At 39.9% G+C, this 19211-nt stretch overlaps 3 protein-coding genes across 3 annotated transcripts; all 3 read right to left on the bottom strand.

The window, feature by feature from the left end:
* Positions 1-322: 322 nt before the first annotated feature.
* On the bottom strand, positions 323-1610 carry LOC122652809 (activating signal cointegrator 1 complex subunit 2 homolog). Its single transcript, XM_043846673.1, has 3 exons — positions 1091-1610; positions 733-1036; positions 323-525 (listed from the first exon to the last, which is right to left on the bottom strand). Exons 1-3 carry the CDS (start codon positions 1580-1582, stop codon positions 422-424), a joined length of 900 nt encoding a protein of 299 aa, XP_043702608.1. The 5' UTR covers positions 1583-1610; the 3' UTR covers positions 323-421.
* LOC122650912 lies at positions 1599-11603 on the bottom strand. Its single transcript, XM_043844275.1, has 3 exons — positions 11486-11603; positions 1861-2985; positions 1599-1630 (listed from the first exon to the last, which is right to left on the bottom strand). The coding sequence occupies exons 2-3, from the start codon at positions 2849-2851 to the stop codon at positions 1599-1601; spliced, it is 1023 nt and encodes a 340-aa protein (XP_043700210.1). The 5' UTR covers positions 2852-2985; positions 11486-11603.
* On the bottom strand, positions 2851-3891 carry LOC122650911 (HMG-Y-related protein A). Its single transcript, XM_043844274.1, has 3 exons — positions 3589-3891; positions 2986-3454; positions 2851-2885 (listed from the first exon to the last, which is right to left on the bottom strand). Exons 1-3 carry the CDS (start codon positions 3847-3849, stop codon positions 2851-2853), a joined length of 765 nt encoding a protein of 254 aa, XP_043700209.1. The 5' UTR covers positions 3850-3891.
* Positions 11604-19211: the final 7608 nt, after the last annotated feature.

Below are 19211 nucleotides of genomic sequence, written 5' to 3'. Positions count from 1 at the left end.
GGAGGGCAATCGAACAACTATCAGCATCACTTAAGCTTACTCAGGAAAGACGTATGCCAATAAATTAAGGTTCTGCTACGGTGCTACGAGCTTAGCAAATATAAATGATCCAGATCTCTCCTTTAATAGTGGTTGCTAAATAAGCATTGTCATCCAAATAAACTGAAACTCCACAAGGGATAATGATCAACTGTTGTACCCGGAGGTGCTATTGAACTGCAAAATATTTACATATTTTCACACTTGAGAGTAAATATTTTTCACACTTGAGAGTGCAGGACAGAAGTTGTGTCACCCAGAGTGAAACATCAAAAAAGACCAAAAACACAAAAAGGATACACCAGTAACTTAAACAAGCATGTACAGTATGATCCCAAACAGGCAGAGCCACATAGTGCCATTGTCACACACCACAGAACACCTAACTTCTTGTCTTCTGTTTCTTATGAGGCCTTCCTCTACCTAAACTCTGAACCTTGACAGTTGACTCCACAGGCACCTTCTTCTTGGGTGGCCTGCCTCGACACCTTGTCTCCACAGGCACCTCCTCCTTCTTGTTCTTGGGTGGCCTGCCTCGACCCCTTGTCTCCACAGGCACCCCCTCCTTCTTGTTCTTGGGTGGCCTGCCTCGACCCCTTGTCTCCACAGGCACCTCCTCCTTCTTGTTCTTGGGTGGCCTGCCTCGGCCCCTTGTCTGCACAGGCACCTCCTTCTTGGGTGGCTTGCCTTGATCCCTTGCTATGTTCTGTGGCTCCAATGGCTCCTGATCTATTTCAGCCATTTGAGATTTCCCTGATTGGACATCACCAACCCCTGAAGCCACACTCATGTACAATGGCTTGGTTTTTTTGCCCAATTGGTTTGGTTCTTTTTCGATACTCTCATCCTGCCCCTTGGGCCCCTGCTGCTTCTGCTGGAGCCCTAGCCCTTTGGGAGGCCTACCTCTCTTTGCCTGCACCTTCTGCACTTGCTGCTTCTGCTGGAGCCCCAGTCCTTTGGGAGGCCTACCTCGCTTGCTTTGCCCCATCGGCGCTTGTTGCTTCTGCTGGAGCTGTGGTTCCTTTTGACTCGTACTGATCTTCTTCCTCTGCTGCTGTGAAACCTCCGTTTCTGTTCCCATTTCTTTTGGTTTCTCCTTCCGATGCTTATCTCGCCGCTTCTTCAGAGAAGGTTCCATTTCTATTCGTGATTCCTTCTGCTCTTCTCCATGACGTTTAGGTTGCTGCTTCTGCTTCTTCTGTGAAGGTTCCATTTCTGTTCTTGATTCCTTCTGCTCTTCTTCATGACGTTTAGGTTGTTGCTGCTTCTGCTTCTTCTGTGAAGGTTCCATTTCTGCTCCTGATTTCTTCTGCTCTTCTCCATGAAGTTTAGGTTGCTGCTTCTGTTTCTTCTGAGAAGGTTCCATTTCTATTTCTGATTTCTTCTGCTCTTCTCCATGACGTTTAGGTTGCTGCTTCAGCTTCATCTGTGGTGAAGGTTCCATTTCTGTTCCTGATTCCTTCTGCTCTTCTCTGTGACGCTTAGGCGGCTGCTGCTTCTGCTTCTTCTGTGAAGGTTCCATTTCTGTTCTTGATTCCTTCATCTCTTCTCTGAGTTGCTTAGGTTGCTGCTTCTGCTTCTTCTCCCGCTGCTGCGAAAGCTCAGTTTTCGTTCCTAATCCTTTCTTTTCTTTCTTGAGATGCTCAGCTTTCCTGTTTGGCTTTTGCTGCTGCTCTGATGGCTGCTTCTCGTTATCTTTCCTTTCTGCCTCAATCACCGAAGGCTCCTCCTCCTCCTCCTCCTCCTCCTCTCTTTGAACATTGGGTAGAGCGAGCAGCGCACCAGTCAGGGGCTCGGTTTGGGCTTCCTCTCTTTGCTGACATTGTTTTGCAAGACGTAAACTCCATCGCCTAGTTGACTCTGAATTCTTGTTTGGCTTCCCTTCTTTCTCCTTCTTAAGAGACTTGGAGTTCCAACAACATTCCTTAATGACATCGTCATCAATACATTGGAGGGACAATTGTTGTTCCTGAGGCAGCTGTTCTTCAGGCATTTCCTTTTCCTTCACCATATTTTCCACAACCGTAAGAGGCCCAACTGATAAAACTATCAAGCCATCGTTGTTGGCAACAGAAGCAGGGCTTCCCACTTCTAGATGTTTTTGCCGCTCATCCACATGGGCACTCAAATGCTGCGGCTGCTGCAAGAACTGCCTGCACTCAGTTACAGAAGCTTCCTTCTCCAAAGCAGAATCTATCGAATCATAGTTACAAACATCAGTAGAAAAGGTTTCCAACTCTGGGTGATTTAGCTGCCTGTCCCTATGGGGACTTGGTAGCAGCTGTTGCAGTGTCTGCAAGGGCTCCCCATCTTCACAAACCGAAGCTAGAGCTCCCTTGTCCTCCATCTCAGCAATAATTGCAACACTGGATAAGACCGTAAAGGAGTCATTAGCATCAGTAGCAGTGGTTCTCGGTTCTGCTTGTTCCACTGGTTCTCTAGAACTCTGTGGCAGCACCATCTGCAAAGGCTCCCCACCATTAGTTACAGAGAATACCATCTCTCCTACCAGAGCCCTAGTTGCCTCACTACATGGGACCATCGTCGGACTATCATTATTTCCGACATCACTAGCAACAATCCTCATTTCTTCTGGTTGGTTCACAAGTTCTCCAGGAGAACTAAATGAGTGCAGCGGCGAAAAATACTCCTCAACAGGGATGATCATCAAGCTAGCATCATCAACATGATCATCTGATCCCTTTGTTTCAGTTCCTATAGCCTCTTCTGGCTGCTTCTGTCCACGCCGACTCCGTCGACCGCCCTTTCTCTGTGGGGTCTCCTTAAACTCCACAATTGAGGCTTTCTCCATCACCTTCTCCCCTGACCCAACATCCGGCGGCTCTCTGGGATGGGCAATTGAGCCTTCTCCATCAAAATGTTCAGTTCTAATTGCTTCTCCTAGAAGTGTTTGTTGTCCGCGCCCACGCTTCCTAGAAAGCCCACCTCGCTTCGGCTGTGGCAACAGCAGTAATGAGGGCTGCTTTCTTTCTGTTTCCACTATTAATTCTTGTGGGGTGGTTTCTTCCTGTTCAGACCTAGATTTCTTAGTACGTTTCCCTCGTCCTTTCTTCGGCGGTTGGGATCTCTGTGAGAGCTCCTTCCGAGGTTTTCCAGGAGGCCTGGTCCTAATGATTGTCTCCGGGAAGTCATCATCATCATCATTGTCATCGTCATCAGGCTGCTGCTGCTGCTGCTGCTCAGGACTATGGCTAGGGTTTGATGATGAAAGCGAATAACAAGAGTTAGGGGTAGCTATTATCTCACCCGCTTCAGTGAGTTTACGGAGATGGTGAGGAAGAAGATGCGAATGAGCCCACGGCAAGTCTGCATACGTTGAACTGATGTAAGTCGAAATAGATAATTCAGAGGAACCACCTTCTTGTTTCAACCTCTCGATAGCTCTCTGTATCATCTGAAAAAATAATAATAATAATAAAATAAAAAACCCCATTTTCCAATATCAGTCGAGTAATCCTTCAAAAATGAAAAACCCACCAAAACAACAAAGAAATGGGAAACCAGAGTAGTAAGTAAGGTAATACCAACCTCAGCATAAGGAGGGTGATTAGGGGTGTGATCGAGTATCTGAGGGAGTAAAGCACAGAGACGGGCTTCGATTAATTCTCTACTCTCTGCAGACTGAGTCTGATGAAAAGGAGAGATGGACAAGCGACGGAATACACCTTTCTTTAATACTTCCATGGCTATACACTTCTTCCTCCGCTGCTTTGACCTACGAACGACGTTGTCGTAGGCGAGATGAAGGCGACCGTACCTTTCGTCTTCGTCTTCGTCTTCGCTAACCATTGCGCCGATAGAATGAAACGTTAGAAGATATTTATTAATGATGATGATGATGATCGGAATCAGATCATATTCTTACCTTCTAAATTGCTTACTTCCAATTTTCTCTCCCGATTTTGTGGGAAGACGGAAAGACGGAATTATATACTCCCCCGTCTCCGAGATTTGCAGTTGCCTGTTAGCGCCACTTTAGTTCTGTTCCTCTCTATATCTCTCTCCTTTCTCCCTCTCATTCTGATTTTAAAGTATTTTTTTTTAAATGGGAACCAGTTGGAGCATGTAGGGAACCATGTCCAAGATAGTGGACCCAATAGACCGTCTACTAGAGGGTTCTCTGAGTCTGACCGACCCATTTCGAGAAAATTTTCTAAGGGTAATTTCAAGTACATTACCCAAAAAAATGTCGGAAATTATAATTATTACCCCAAAAAATAAGAAAATTACCTAATTAGCCACTCTTAGGTTTGTGTTTACAAAACTAACCACTTTTAACAAAACAAAAAAAAACATTGTTTTGGGTTTGGGTTTACAAAACTACCCTAAATTTTGCTGCTGCGCTTATAGCACGAATGTTCGTGGTACAAGACTAGCAACCAAGAAAATGGAATCATTCACTTCCCTTTTGGGTTCATAGATACCCTTATAGGTTTCAGTATTTTCTAAAATACTCCTTAAGCATCGCATTTCTTTGGCTGTCAGCATTGTACAAGGAGCGTTCATGTTACAAGTGTATCAGCAAAATTTTGTCTGTGTTACAGCCTCACTAAATACCTTCTTTTGACAATTTTACCCCCATCTCTCCCCTTCTCCAATCTTTTTCGGCGAGACCACCCGCTCTAAACCATCTTTTTAGTTTAGCAGGAAAGGCAATTTGGTCAACATATGATATTATTATTATTATTATTATTATTATTGGTATCACCAACCAACAGGCAAACGACACGTGGCCAAGATAACCCACCAATTGTAGGATACGCTAAGTTGCCATGTTATATCGGGAACCTCCTTCAACCTTGTTGAAGACTCGCGTCAAATCACGACCTTTCGTTTGAGACTCTCAATGATGATCTCCTTCTATATCAAATTCCCACATGGATTCAACTTTCTTTCGCACCCACTCTAAACCGCCTTCTTAGTTTAGCAGGAAGGGCAATTTGATCAATTCTGCTCTTGTAGAATCACCTTCACCTGAGCTTTAAAAATACATTGACTGCTCTTCCATCCCTTAGAAAATTCAAACATTCAAGGCTCGTCCGAAGTTACTGAGAAATGGCCACTTCTTTCTCCCGAGGTTCTTAACATTCAAGGCTCATCCAAAGTTACTGAGCTCCTTGAATGATATTTGCTATTGATTGGATGTCAACCCATACATCATGGACACGATTAGTGTAACAATTGCTTTGTCTTAGTGCTCTTCATCTTTGTACGATCAAGGATCGAAGCCTTCATTGTTGTTGCAGTGATTGAAGAGTATTTGTGAAAAATACGAAACCCAATATGGGTATTGCATCGTGGATATAGGCATATTGCCAAACCACGTATTTTTGTGTGTTGTGGATTGTTGCTTGTGTATTGTGAAGTGTTGTGGTGTGTGCAAAGTGAGAATGTTATTCTTGGTTTGCCTTAACAATCTTTGTGGAAGGCGGGGATACACACGAACAATAACTAGCCAATGGGGTACCCCAACCAGTGGTGCTTACAGGTTATCTAAAACAGCTCTTGTCAGCCCGTCGTGTGTGTTTGAGGTTGATGGCCGTCAATGGGACTTGGTTTTTGAGAACAAAATTTTGTGACTACTGATTCACCCCCTCTCAGTAGTGAAGCCTATTACAACAGTTAATACGCGTCTCTCTCTCTCTCTCTCTCCATTGACCTCATAGAAAATGGTTAAACAATTACAAAGTGGGTGCATCAACGGAGGAGGTGTTGGTACAGAATAGTCAAGAAAAGCTCATGCAATTCGACATCTTCTTCTCCAACTTATCTCAAAAGTCTTTGATGTATCGTTAATTAATTGATATCTGCACTCACAGGGAATGAAAAATATTCTTTCCTTGTTGAGTTTTACAACATTCCCCCAGTCTCCTACCGCTCATTTTGTGGTTAGGCATGATTTTTCCAACCTAATTTGTTTTCAAAGCTGATTTTAATATTATAATTTGTCTTTTTGTTAATAATAAAATAAGTCATTCGTTTTTATTAAGATCGTTACATGACATTAGAAATTATTGTTGAACTATGAAAAGAATTTGAGTGACATATATGTTTTATTCAAGTATATTGTTGTTATTCTGCTGTTACTACTCTTGTCATGTTTTTGTTTTAATTTAGCTTAAGTCCTCCAGGTTGTTATCAAATCTTATAACAGAAATATCTTCAGTGAAATATGATTATCAAAAGCATTTCATACTATATTATTAACATTTCTTTTGTTCCTAGGGCTATGAATGTGATCTCAGATGCCCTGGCATGGAAGGCCCTGCCCCTTCAGCAATAATATCCCAGTTTACCCAAAATTTTTTTTTCTTAACTCTAATAAAATCGCCACCGTCTTTTTGTAAGTATTATTATTAGATTTGGTATATTTTATTAAAAGCTATCACATATTTGAACAAATGTTTTTGTCATGTCCCGTACACCGTCTCACATGGATCTTTTATTATTTTCTTTCTCCTTCCTTGACCTTGCAGCCCCATGCGAATGATATTATTATCCCATGCCACCATTGGTGTGGCGTGGGAGATTCCCCCAAAGTGGAGGTGTGGGGAACCCTTTCCCAGATTTTAAACTTGGTATCGAGGTCTCAGCTCTGAAAATGCAGCAAACAATTCTATTCCAAAAACCCTAAAATCTGCGATCAAACTTGGTCGATCTTATTTTTTGAAAGGTAGGAAGGGAATAAATGAAAAAAAAATAAAAAATAATTCATCTATAAAATAGTCTATAGATATGGATTAGACCTACCAGCTTTGACAAGAACGATGCTAGAGATGGCGGAACGCCGTGAGAAACATCTAGGATAAGGGTGAAAGAGACTGATAACTTGGCACCGTAGCTGGGTATGGGAAGTGTAGAAAAACCTTGGTATAACTTCTATTTCAAATTCATATTGATTTCATAAAATAGTCAACAAATAGATTTTTTGTCAAGAAATTGAAATTGTTTTAGTGGTTGCATCATTCTAAAATATTTTGAGAATAAGAAATTCATTTGGTAGTTCAATTTTTTAGAATAGATTCTTTCTAGTTTGATTTCTACTCCATTATTTCTTACATTGTTCTACAGTTTGGCAGTAAGTTTATTGTTAGAAATTCTATCTCCTGCTTCTCCATCTTTGCGCTCTTTCATTTTCCTACTGCTTAAGATTTGGTATTTACTCAGGAATTTTCAATGGAGGGAGCATAAAAGCCCATCCTATTAGTACTATGGTTGAATTCAGGATCAGTCAGGACCACCTCGGCCTGGGCCGGCCCTGGCTAATCAGGGTTAATCAAGGCTGGGCTGGGCTAGGGTAAACCTTGGTAGGGCCGGGCCGGGTCAGGCCTAGGTTGAAGTTTTGTTAGGCCCTGACAGAGCTGGGCTTGGGCCGAGTTTAAGACCCCTAGGATCGGGCTAGGGTTTAGAATAAGCCCGACCCAGCCCGGCCCATTGACACCCCTACCAACCAGGAAAATCAGAATATGTAGAAACAAGAACTAGAACCAGAACCAGGCAACCCGAGAATTCAAAATAAAGGAAAAAAAATGAGATTTTACAGTAGGCTGACCTGATCAACTTGAACTCACTAATTAGGTAATTAGGTGGTGATGAAGGGGTTCGGGTTTGTTTCCATCCAACATTAGGTACAAAACATTTGAGAGTTCTCTGGTATGATCCGACTCCTCTATTTCCGCCTGCCCGATATTGCCGTGTGTCCCCACACACAAGCGCGACGAAAAGTACTGCCTTACCCCCGCTGTAGCAATGCACTCAGGCAGGGGTAAGGCGGTACATTCCGCCTTGCTTGTGTATAGAGCGCACATGACAGTAGGGGCAGGCGGAAATAGAGGAGTCGAATTGGATATCATCTACATTCAACCTCAAATCCCTAAGTAATTACGACCAATCGATCTAAACAAAATCCAAAACAAACAAATAAATAAATCGAAGGAATTTAAAAAAAAAATTCAAACAACAATTCAATTACTTATCAACAAACCTGGGAAGAGATGTATGGACATAACTGAAGCAAAATTGTGGTGAGATGATGCTCATCCGCATCAGTGATCCGTCATCAAGAGGTCTCGATTGTCTAAAATAGGTTAAAAAAAAATTAATAATAATTATAATTGTATATAGAATAGAATAGAATGAGAAGCTATACATCAGAAATTTTTAAAGAATTTAAAATATACTGTGCTTACCTTTGTTCGTTTCTTTTTCCTCCTCTGCCGTCTCTTCTAGTTGTCAATAAATATGTTTGGGATGTGGGATATCTTGCTCCAAAAAGCACCGAATGAATTCAAAAAACTTATGAAAAGTATTGATTTAGAACTATGCAATTGAAGTATTATGTGACGTTTCCTAATTTTTCTTCTGAGGGATTTTTTTATTATCATTTTCTGTACTAGAACCTGTCTCCTTTCCATTCCTTATTACCATCTAATTCTTCTTTCCATTTTCTTTTGTATACCTTTGTAATCTTTTTGCTTCTTAGTTTTTCCTTTTTCTCCTCTTGTAATTTTTCTTTTCCTTAGCTTTTCCTTTTATTTCCATTATAATAGGAAAACAAAAGGGAAGTCTAAGAAACAGAAAACAGAAAACAAAAAGAAGAGCCGAGAAACAGAAAGATTACAAGAGGAAATAAAAGGAAAAACTAAGAACAGAAAAATTACAAAGGTAAACAAAATGAAATGGAAAGAAGATTACCGTGATAGTAATGGGGAATGGAAAAGAGACGGTTTCTAGAGTAGAAAATGATTAAAAAAAAAAACCCTAAGAAGAAAAGCAGGACTGAAACGTGACATAGTACTCCAATAGCATAGTTCACAGAAGCAACAGTCTTGGAAGCGCAGCGTATGGAGTAGCCGGAACCTTTCAAGATTATCTCCAGTTCCACCTGAGATTTCATGTCGTTCCCATACTTCGCCTTTTTCTCTCCAGAATAATCGACGATTTCTTGCATTGTTACTAAACCTTGTACAATGCCCCAAAACAAAATTAACATGTAGAATCTTGCAGTGGGGGAAGATCGACGAAATGAATGCGCTCTATTTTGTGGAAATTGGAAGTTTCTGAAGATTCCAGGTTTTATTGTTTTACAAAAATTGCTCCAACTCATCTCAGAGATTATAGGTTATGCCATGAGCTACAATAATTAAGAGGTTGTTTCAAATTTTATTGTGTGTGGTCTTCATTTCATGCAGGCTATCTACACGTATCGAACAGTTTTGCCGTTCCATCAATATGGTATTAGGATCTGTGATTAGACTCGGCTCCTGTCAATCCCGGCAGCAATGTGCAGCACTTGAGATGAGGTGGTGCGTATTTACCGCCATACCTCTGCCCAAACGCCTTACCCGAACAGGAGTAAGACGGTCAATGTGCACCACCTTACTCAGGTGCTGCACATGATTATATGCTGCCCGGATTGACAGGATCTTTTTCAATATGGGACAGGCTTATATCTGATATCCATATTCATACCAATATCCATACCTTAAACCATTCTAGGATATGAAGTCCAACGGAACCGAGCATCGTGTAGCAGTAGCCTATGGAATACTTGTGCCCCTAACTCACCAACATTATGTGATGAATCTCATGCCGTTCTTGTCACACCTTTCACCTTTTGCCCTAAACTCTCCAACATTATTATGTGAAGAATCTCATGCCGTTCTTGTCACACCTTTCACCTTTCCCCCACAGCAGAAAGCCAGCAATGTTTTCATCGTCGTTCTTGTTACGATCGTAGCATCTCCCGCTGCTCTTGACACGATTCTATTCCTCTCATAAGTTCTGATGATGTGGCTTAGTAAGATTTTTCATAATCTCCAAATTAACCCTGGGTTTTTGTGAGATAACCTATTTACCCTTTTGATTTAATCTCCAAACTAACCTTGGGTCCATGTGAATAGACCCTTTTATACCCCCTTCTCTTCTTCTTCACTTACCTTTTGGAAATTTTCTCCTTGATGGCGTTATCGGTTTTAACACCCCACTATGGAATTAGGTTTTCAGTTCTCCGTCCTGTTTAACTTCATTTGTTTCTTCTTCTCTTTTTTATATAATTTGAAGAGGCCAAATGATGAACTTTCTGACTCGAATACTCAATTTCTTGATTGGGTAAGATGATTTTTAGTTGAATAAGAAGAGCTGATGCCTCTCTAGATATCATAAGTAGATACTTGACCTTTCTTGAGCATAAATGTTTCAACATCCCATTTCTTTTTAAATCTTCTTACTTCATTTTCTGTAATTTCCTACAGCATTATGGATGATGAGAACTTTGGTAAGAAGGATTGATTCTAACTGCTTCCTTTCATTCTTGGCTCTCCTCGTTACTATCTCTGAAACAATGGAATGAGCTTGATCTTTCTACCAAAAAAAAAAGAGCATGATCCATAGAAGGTGTTTGCAGTTTCTGGTGCAAACTCTCATGAAATCATCTTTTGGGATCCTTAAATAAATACAAACTTTATGTTTGGCCATTAATTGGTTAATATCAAATTTGAGTTTCGTTGGCAGGTGATTAGATCCTCATATATCAATATATATCACCATCCATGATGATGATGGTGGTAGTGCTGGCGGTGGAAGAGGAAAGAAATAGGTGTTTAGCTTGAAGAATTGGGGTGTTTTAGGCCGTATATCACCATCCAAGGCGATGGTTGTTTTGGGTAAAATATTTTTCAACTTTTGTGGTTTTTGTTTTTTAACTTAAGGTCGTTGCAGTAATTATGCTCTAGTGAGGGTATAACTATACATTATATTCTTCAATTTCTGATCCGTTAACATTTAACGGGACTTAAAAATGATTAATTTAAAAAACAGAAGGTGCATGTGAAATTATTAAGGGATGCATGTGGAATTGTCAAAATCTCAGGGGGCATGTGGAATTTTTGAAAAATTTAAGGGGTGCATGTGTATTTAACCTTAGAAAATAATATCATCCATCATGAATAGATGATGGAAAATGAGAGAAATGTCAATATGTATCCCACAACATCTATGATATGATCTATCATATTTTTTAATGTAGAAAATCTCATCGTAGCTATAATTTTCTCAAAGGATCATTAGCATAATCATTAGCAGTGGTTCTCGCTTCTGCTTGTTTTACTTTTTCTGTAGAATTCTGTGGCATGCAGCACCATCTGCAAAGACTCCTAAACGGGTTGGATCATCGAGCTAATATCACCATTAACATGATCAACTAATCCCTTTGTTTCGGTTCCAATCTCCTCTTCTGGATTCTTCTATCCACGCCAGCTCCGTCGACCACGCTTTCGCTGTGGGATCTCCTTAAACTCCATAATTGAGGCTTTCATCTCCATCTCCTTCTCCCCTGACCCAACATCAAACGGCTCACTGGAATGGAAAATTGAGCCTTCTCCTGGGTGTGTTTGTTGTCTGCGCCCATGATTCCTAGAAAGCCCACTTCGCTGCCTCTGCTGCGGCTGTGGCTATGGCGGTAACGAGGGCTCTTTCCTTTCTATTTCCTCCACTTGTACTTCTTGTAGTGTTTCTTGCTGTTCAGACCTAAAATTCTTATTACGGTTCCCAGGAGCTCTGGTTCTAATGGTTGTCCCCGAGAACGAAGGATCACCATCGTCATCATCATCATCATCATCATCATCATCATCATCATCATCATCATCATCAGGTTGCTTGTGCTTCTCAGGGATAGAATTAGGGTTTGATAATGAGAACGAATAACGAGAGTTAGGCGCAACTATTAACTCACCCGATTCAGTGAGTTTATGGAGATGGTGAGGAAGAAGATGCGAATGAGCCCATGGCAGGTTTACATAGGTTGATCTGATGAAAATGGAAATTGATGTATCAGTCATCTTTTTCTTCCAACATCTCTATCGCTTTCTGTATCATCTGAAAAATATAAAACCCCATTTCCAAGATCAGCAGATTAATCCGTAAAGAAACCCTTAACAAAGATCAGTTTATTTCAGGGGGAGAAAAAGGGGGGAATTGAAGATACCTAATACCTACCTCAGAATAAGGAGGGTGATTAGGGTTGTGTTCGAGTATCTGAGGGATTAAAGCACAAAGACGGGCTTCGATTAGCCTTCTTCTCTCTACAGATTGGTTCTGATAAAAAGGAGAGATGGATAAGCGATGTAATACACCTTTCTTCAAAACTTCCTTGGCTATACAGTGCTTACTCTGCTGCTTTACCCGACGCACAACATTGTCGTAGGCAAGTTGAAGGCGACCGAGTCTTTCGTCTTTGCCATCCATAGTGGCGATGGAATGATAGATTTTGGAGATATTTATTGATGATGATGATGATTGGAATCAGATGAGTTGGAAGTCGGAAACCTTCTCTCTCTTACATTTGACTCTGAACCAGCAGGAAACGTCTCAAAGCAGGTCTCTACCGATTCATCCGATTGCTCCGGGATTGGACTTAAAATTAGTGATTCCTCGGTTCATGATCTTGGTATCGGCTGGATCGGATCGGATTGGATTGGGATCAGATCGGCCGATACAGATCTGGATCGCCCAAACTCGGGTAAATATGACACTTTGATCCCTATTTTTTTATAAAAAAAACCTAATTTTTTTTACATTTTTACCCATCTCTGTACAGCTGGATTGGATCGGTATTGGGATCGGTCTCGGTCTATACCGATCCGGCCAACATCGGCCGATCCAATCCAATACCTCAAACTAGGGCTGCAACAGGGTCGGGTTGGGCCGGGTTTTATAGAACCCTAGCCCAACCCTAAGTTCCCTTAGCTAGGCCCAGGCCCGACCCAACCCTGACTCAGGGCCAGAAAAATCCAACCCTGACCCGCCCTCAGGGTTGGGCAGGGCTAACCCTGATTGGCCCTGATCATGGGGAGAGGGAAAGAAATGCATGGGCTGGAATTGGCCGGAGAGAATATTATAAATTTTACATAAAATAACACTATAATAAAATGTATTATATCACTTATTGTCTTCATATATAATATATTATATAAAAAAAATGTGGGTGATATTTAAAGTTTATAATGTATATATTATATCAACAAATATTTTATAGTATAACTTAAATCAAGTTCAGCCGGGCTAGGCCAAGCTTAGCCCAAAGCCTCAACCCTAACCCGACCCGACCCGACCCTGACTCAGGGCCAAAAATTTCCAGCCCTGACCCGCCCTCAGGGTCAAATATCTCAACCCAGATCCTGTTCAGGCTCAGGGAGGGCCAAGGCTGGTTCGGGCCGTCCGGGCCAAACTTGCACCCCCACCTCAAACCATGGTTCCTCCGTTGATTGCACCAAATTTAAGATCAGCCACAGCTCACAGTCCATTTCGATCCGAATCGGCCAATTCACCAGCCCAATTACTGAATTTTGAAATCATGGTCAGAACTCGGAACCTAGTAAGTAGAGTCTCTCTTCCTCGTCGGTCTTCAATTCCCATCTCCAAGATTGAAAATTGTTTGTCAGTGCTACAGTGTTAGTCATTCCCCCTATATATCCTAGAGATGTAAGTTTGGGCCGAACAAGGCTTGGGCTGGGTGTTTTTAGCCCACAGAGGGGGGCCTAGATTGGACTTTTTATTTGCAGTATGGCCCTGGGTTGGATTTTTCAGTCCTCACGATGGACCAGGCCTAGGCTGAGCCCGGTCTAGTCTGACCCTGATTTTATATAACTATATATTAATTATTATATATCACGTTTAAAGAAAGGGTATTAAACGATTCAGTTTCGATGCAATTGGTTCAGTTCACTACAAATTTTTTAGGTGAAACCAAAACTAACCGTTTAATAAACGGTTTCACATGTTGAAACCGAAACCATTTATAAACCATTTTGTAAGGTTCATTTTACTATTTTTATCCAAACGGCTACTTTCCATTACCGAAACCATTTATAAACCATTTTGTAAGGTTCATTTTACTATTTTTATCCAAACGGCTACTTTCCATTACATGTCTATTATTTTTTATTGAAATGGATACAAGAATTGAATTCTTATATATATATTTTAAATAATTGTTTGTTTGTACCATTATATTTTCAAATTATTTATTGTTACCACTAATGATTAATTATTGTCATTACATATTACTATTATAAGTCTCGATTTAAACGATTTTCTAAACGGTTTACCATCGGTTTAAACCATTTAATTAAATGGTCTCAGTTTCAAAACCAAAACCAAATCATTTATTAAACGGTTTCATGGTTTTGATGTAAATGGCTCGGTTCAGTTTTGGTTTGATTTTAACACCCTTCGTTTAAGACTTTATTAAGCCTTTAATATCATTTTTAAGAATAATTTGATTTGGGGAAGATGAGGGCATTTTGGTCTTTTCAAATTTTAGCAAATAGGTCAGGGCAATTAGGTTTTTTCAAATTTTAGAAAAGATAGAAGAAAGGGTAGTTTGGTCATCTTTTAGCATTTAATATCTGGTGTGGACTTAAATGACATTTGGGGGGTAAAGCAGGGGTGGTACGTGGAATATTGAGGGGTGGTACGTGGACTTATCAGAAGCTTAGGGGGTACGAGGAATATTGGGTGCATTATAGGGGGGATTTGGCTCCTGTCTTGTAGTGGCGGGAGCTGGAGCGTCCAGTACCACCCTAGGATGAAGGCACGTGGCATATTATTAATCCATCGGTCAAATAGAAATGGGTAATCTGGAATCCACTTTCCATCTCTCATACTCTCATTCTGCTAAAACCCGACCCGGAAATACAAAAACCTCCTCTCGTTTTTTGGTTTCTCTCGGACTCTTCCCCCTTCATTTCCGATAGTCTCCATCTTCTTCCCTAGAGGAACGAAGCTCCCCTAGGTCATGAAAATGAAAAAATTATAACCCCTTATCATATTGTATTACACCTAAGGGCTTGTTTGGTTGCAAAGAAAATAAATTTTTTTAATATAAAGTAAATTTTTTTTTCCAATGAATTATAATTTTAGGTGTTTGATTGTCAGGGAATTGTGTTTCCCATGGGAAATAAATTTCACTGCAATTTTAATTTACTGACAAAAAAACGCAAGTAAAATCAAAACCCGAGAAATGACTTGAACCTTGCTTTGTTCGTTGTTTCGTCGATTGGAGAATCTCTGCAAACGTTTGAGAAGCTGAAGACCTAACGTCTCTGGTGCTGGTTCTGAGAAGGCTTCGAAGCTCGAGCAAGCTCCGAAGCTAGGACGGGGCCTTCAATTCAAGTCTTCGGTAGACCTTGCATCTGGTTCATTGAAAAAATCCCCAGACCCTTGCCCCCTTCGTCTCCGTCTCTGTTCCTCGGCGATTGTAGCGACCTCACAACACCGGAATACCCAGTGTGGCAGTCGGTAATTGCAGCAGCAGATTCACCATCTCCGTTCAATTCGGCCAGCGACAATCTATCTACTCTGTAAGTTTTCTCTGTGTGTGTGTGACTATCTCTCTCTCTCTCTCTTCTCTATAAATTGTCTGAGCTTTGTATCCTCACAGAGATGCTTTATTTGCTTCCTGAATCTTAAAATCGAGATGAGTTGCACTTGTGGGAAAGCTTTTTAGCTTATGTATAATATCTTAATGGAAGTTCATCTGTCTGAGATTTGGTTTTATTTATTTGAATGATGTATTAGTTTGTTTATCTTTTTTTCGCCTTGTTGTTTCCTTTGTTTGCATGGTATTCTGAGCACAAGGTCACTGTATTTAAATTCTTCTCCTTCACGAACCCTTATATGTGCACCTTCCATCTTTCCTGGATCTCCTTCTTCATGTGCTTCATATCCACATTTGCTGCTGCTCCCCTTGTACCCATCATTTGAGACAATCTCAACCTCAAACGGTCCAACAACCCAAATATTAACACAGTTTTTGAGGTACAGAGGTAGTGCTTAAACGAATGCTGCCTCTGTATTCAAATATCTGATTAGTTACCATCTGCTGGATATTTAACACTGATACTGATACCCTATCTCAACATGACAGCATTAGTAGACTGGATATTGGGGTTAGTTGGTCACTGACTTACTGTCTCAGGATATAAAGAGCCTCTGTTGAGGCTGGAGTTGAACCAGACTGAATAGAAGGTGTAGCAAATTATGGGAGCTGTGCTATGATTTGTAGCCTTTGGTAAGAGGGTAATAAAATGAGAGTTTTTGAAGTTCATAGTAAACCCTCACATTAAGTCACTAAAGGAGCTGAAAAATGGTACTTAAGTGGGCTTCAAGTTGTATTGAATCCCAAGGAGTGGATATTTTATCAAAAGCATTGGATTTTTTTCTGCTTATTAAGGGGGGGGGGGGGGAGATCGTTTTCTGTTCAATGTTCTTACAACCGATGTCTAGATTTTGGGGCCTTGTACACTACAATAGAGGCTTTTTTATACCATATATAATTCACTTTGACCTGTCAAGAAAAGGAATTGGATATGATCTGCTCCGTATCTGGTGTGTTACAAGCTTGGATATATAACATTTTTGGTATGAGTAAGCCACTGCTTGCTACATCTCTTACTTTTAAATTGTTTACGGAGTTGTGATGTTTTCTAACATTCTTTGGGAATAAATTTTGAATTATTTTGTTTTTAACTTGTGGCTATCTTTTCTAAATCTACATCAGTCTAGCATCAAGTTATTGTTAGTTGAGTTCAATGACCCACTTGTAATTAGTATTAGTATTTTGGTCTTTAAATGTTTCAATTAGTTTTTAGTTGAGTTGTCAAACCATTACAGGGAGGCAGAACAATTTAGTTTTTAGTAGATGTCTTTGGTTGCATAAACTTAGATTGTTCCTCAACTCTTCCTACCATAGAAGCTGCGGATTTACTGCAGAAATTGTCTTTAGATTCTCAGCCCAAGACTCTTGAAGTTCCTGAGGTCACGAAGAAGGTAATTTGTATATGGTTTCCTTTGTTTCCCTGAGAAGTTAGCTTATAAGAAACAAAATACAGGGGGTCGATGCTGTCCCGCTGGCTTAGAGAGATGAGAAGTCACCGGCTCCTTGAAGAGATAACATCATCCAAAATGGTGCAGTAGGAGACTCTAGATGTGGACTGCCATTTGGAATTTTGTCTTGCTTGGACTTGGGAGGGGTGTTTAGTTATTGTAAAGGCATGTGGTCTAGGGTCTTAACCGTGTGCTTATCCTTATGGTTAAACAATTAGTGTATCATGTTGCCTTTTGTTTTTCCACTTTCTCAATTTATTCTCAATTAGAGAATAAATTATTGCTGATTACTGTGAAAATACTTTGATTCTTTAAAGTTTTATAGTTAAGAACATATATAATAGAACACAAGAGTATGAATTAGAATTAACTAATACTTGTGTCAGCTTTAGAAAATCGAAAAGATTCAAATTCTTCTAAGTACTGTTAGATAATATATGTTTCCATCCATGCACCCACATGGTTCTCCTATAACAGACTAAAATACTTCTGAAGTACTGTTTAGATCATAGATGTTTGTCCAAAGAAGCTATTAACTATAGAACCAAGTTGAGATCAGGCCTGAATTCAATGAAAAAAAAAAAAACTTTATAAATGGTTTTCATTGGAACCTTCTTTATTTCCTTCATGTATTGTTTGTCTGTGCTTCTTTTCCTCAGTTATAGTGTCTTATGTATCCCTTTGTTTCTTTTTTCATTGGTTGGTTTTTGGTTCTTGTAGTTGGGATATTTAAAGTTGGTTTGGTCTGTCCTTATCATTTTAGTGATTCTGGAATCATGTCTTTAGGTTTATCTTGGAAGGTTCCTTGTTTAGTTTTCTTTTGTTGCCTTGGTTTGTGTTCCTAGACAAACCTTGTATTTCTGTATGAATTCTGTTCCTCTCTCTCTTTTTAATTTCTTTTTCCATGATTGTTAATGTGAGATTATACTTAATATCCATTGCCAAGGTTGCGAAAAAGAAATCAAGTCAGATTCCTAGCAACACATACAATGTGATAGAAGCCCAATAGTAATTTTTTTTTCCTGATGTTATTTCAGTCATGTAACACAATGTGATTTTCAATCTTTTTTCTTTATTATTTTCTCTCTTAAATGCTGTGTTTGGGTAACATGGTGCTTGCTGAAATTTCTTTTTCCATTTTTTGAGCTCAATGTATCTTTACTATTTTGTTTTCTGGTGTGATCCTTTTTTGTATGTTTTGAGGTACATGATTTGCTTATAGCAGTTCACTGTAGTCTGTATGATTCTGACTCTTCCAATGAACTGGGGTAAGGATGTTGGTGCTGTGGTTATACTTTACTGTTCCAAAAGCATATTTGATTAGGTATTGTGTATGTGGGAAGAAAGCCCAAGAGATGAAAGCTTGCATGAGCTCATGTTTTATTTACATCCATGCCTCAGTTACTTATTCCTGCTGATATAGTCATATTTGACTTAAAACCCTGCTCATTAGTATATGATCTATTGAATGTTTTGTTTGGCTGGATTAAAGGCATATATCTCTCATGTAATTTTGTATCCATTGATTAGTGGTCATGAATTTGATGGAAATTTTGGGAGAGGGTAATGGGTAATGTGCTGCTGAAGAGAAACATTGCCTTTATGAAATTTGTCCAGGCCCTTGTCTATGACAAGAACTAGTATGTTTTTGTGGAAATATAATCTAAGTTACTATTTTGTGCGTAATTAACCTTACAGCTGCTAACCTGACTTTTGCGTTCATGCATTAATTTACTGCTGTTAACCAACATCTGTTTATGAGATAATCTACAGTGAGAGAATTGTTCTGTGGCATTTGAACTAAACCTAAGAGATGAGTTTCCAATGGGAAAGAGACATGTTGATGAACTACCAAACCACTTTATATGAAGAAGTTTTCTGCTACAAAAACTTTTTCCTTTATGCTTCTTTTTTCTAGTCATATATCTATGTTCTTTCATCTGGAAGCCTGTCTTCTCCGTAGTTGTTTTTGTGGGTTGTCAATGGGATGTTTAAAATTATCACCTAATGGGTCCCCATTTGATATCTACTATGTAAAAATCAGTGCATTCACTGGGTTCCCTTCATTTTTCTTCTTGTTCCACTGATTGCATCAAGCTCCTTTTGGACTGCCATTGCATGCTATGCCATCCAGGATACCAGCAGGTCTTTGATTTCTTTTGAGGAATGCTTGAAGTATTTCTATGAGTGTTCTTATATGTGTTTCTCTTCTTGGTGTAGGACGCTCTTCCTAGAGCCATTACTTGATTGAAAATGGGATGCGATCC

The sequence above is a fragment of the Telopea speciosissima genome, chromosome 2 (genome assembly GCF_018873765.1).
Source record: "Telopea speciosissima isolate NSW1024214 ecotype Mountain lineage chromosome 2, Tspe_v1, whole genome shotgun sequence".
NCBI classification, from domain to species: Eukaryota; Viridiplantae; Streptophyta; class Magnoliopsida; order Proteales; family Proteaceae; genus Telopea; species Telopea speciosissima.
This window is presented reverse-complemented; position numbering and strand designations above follow the sequence as displayed.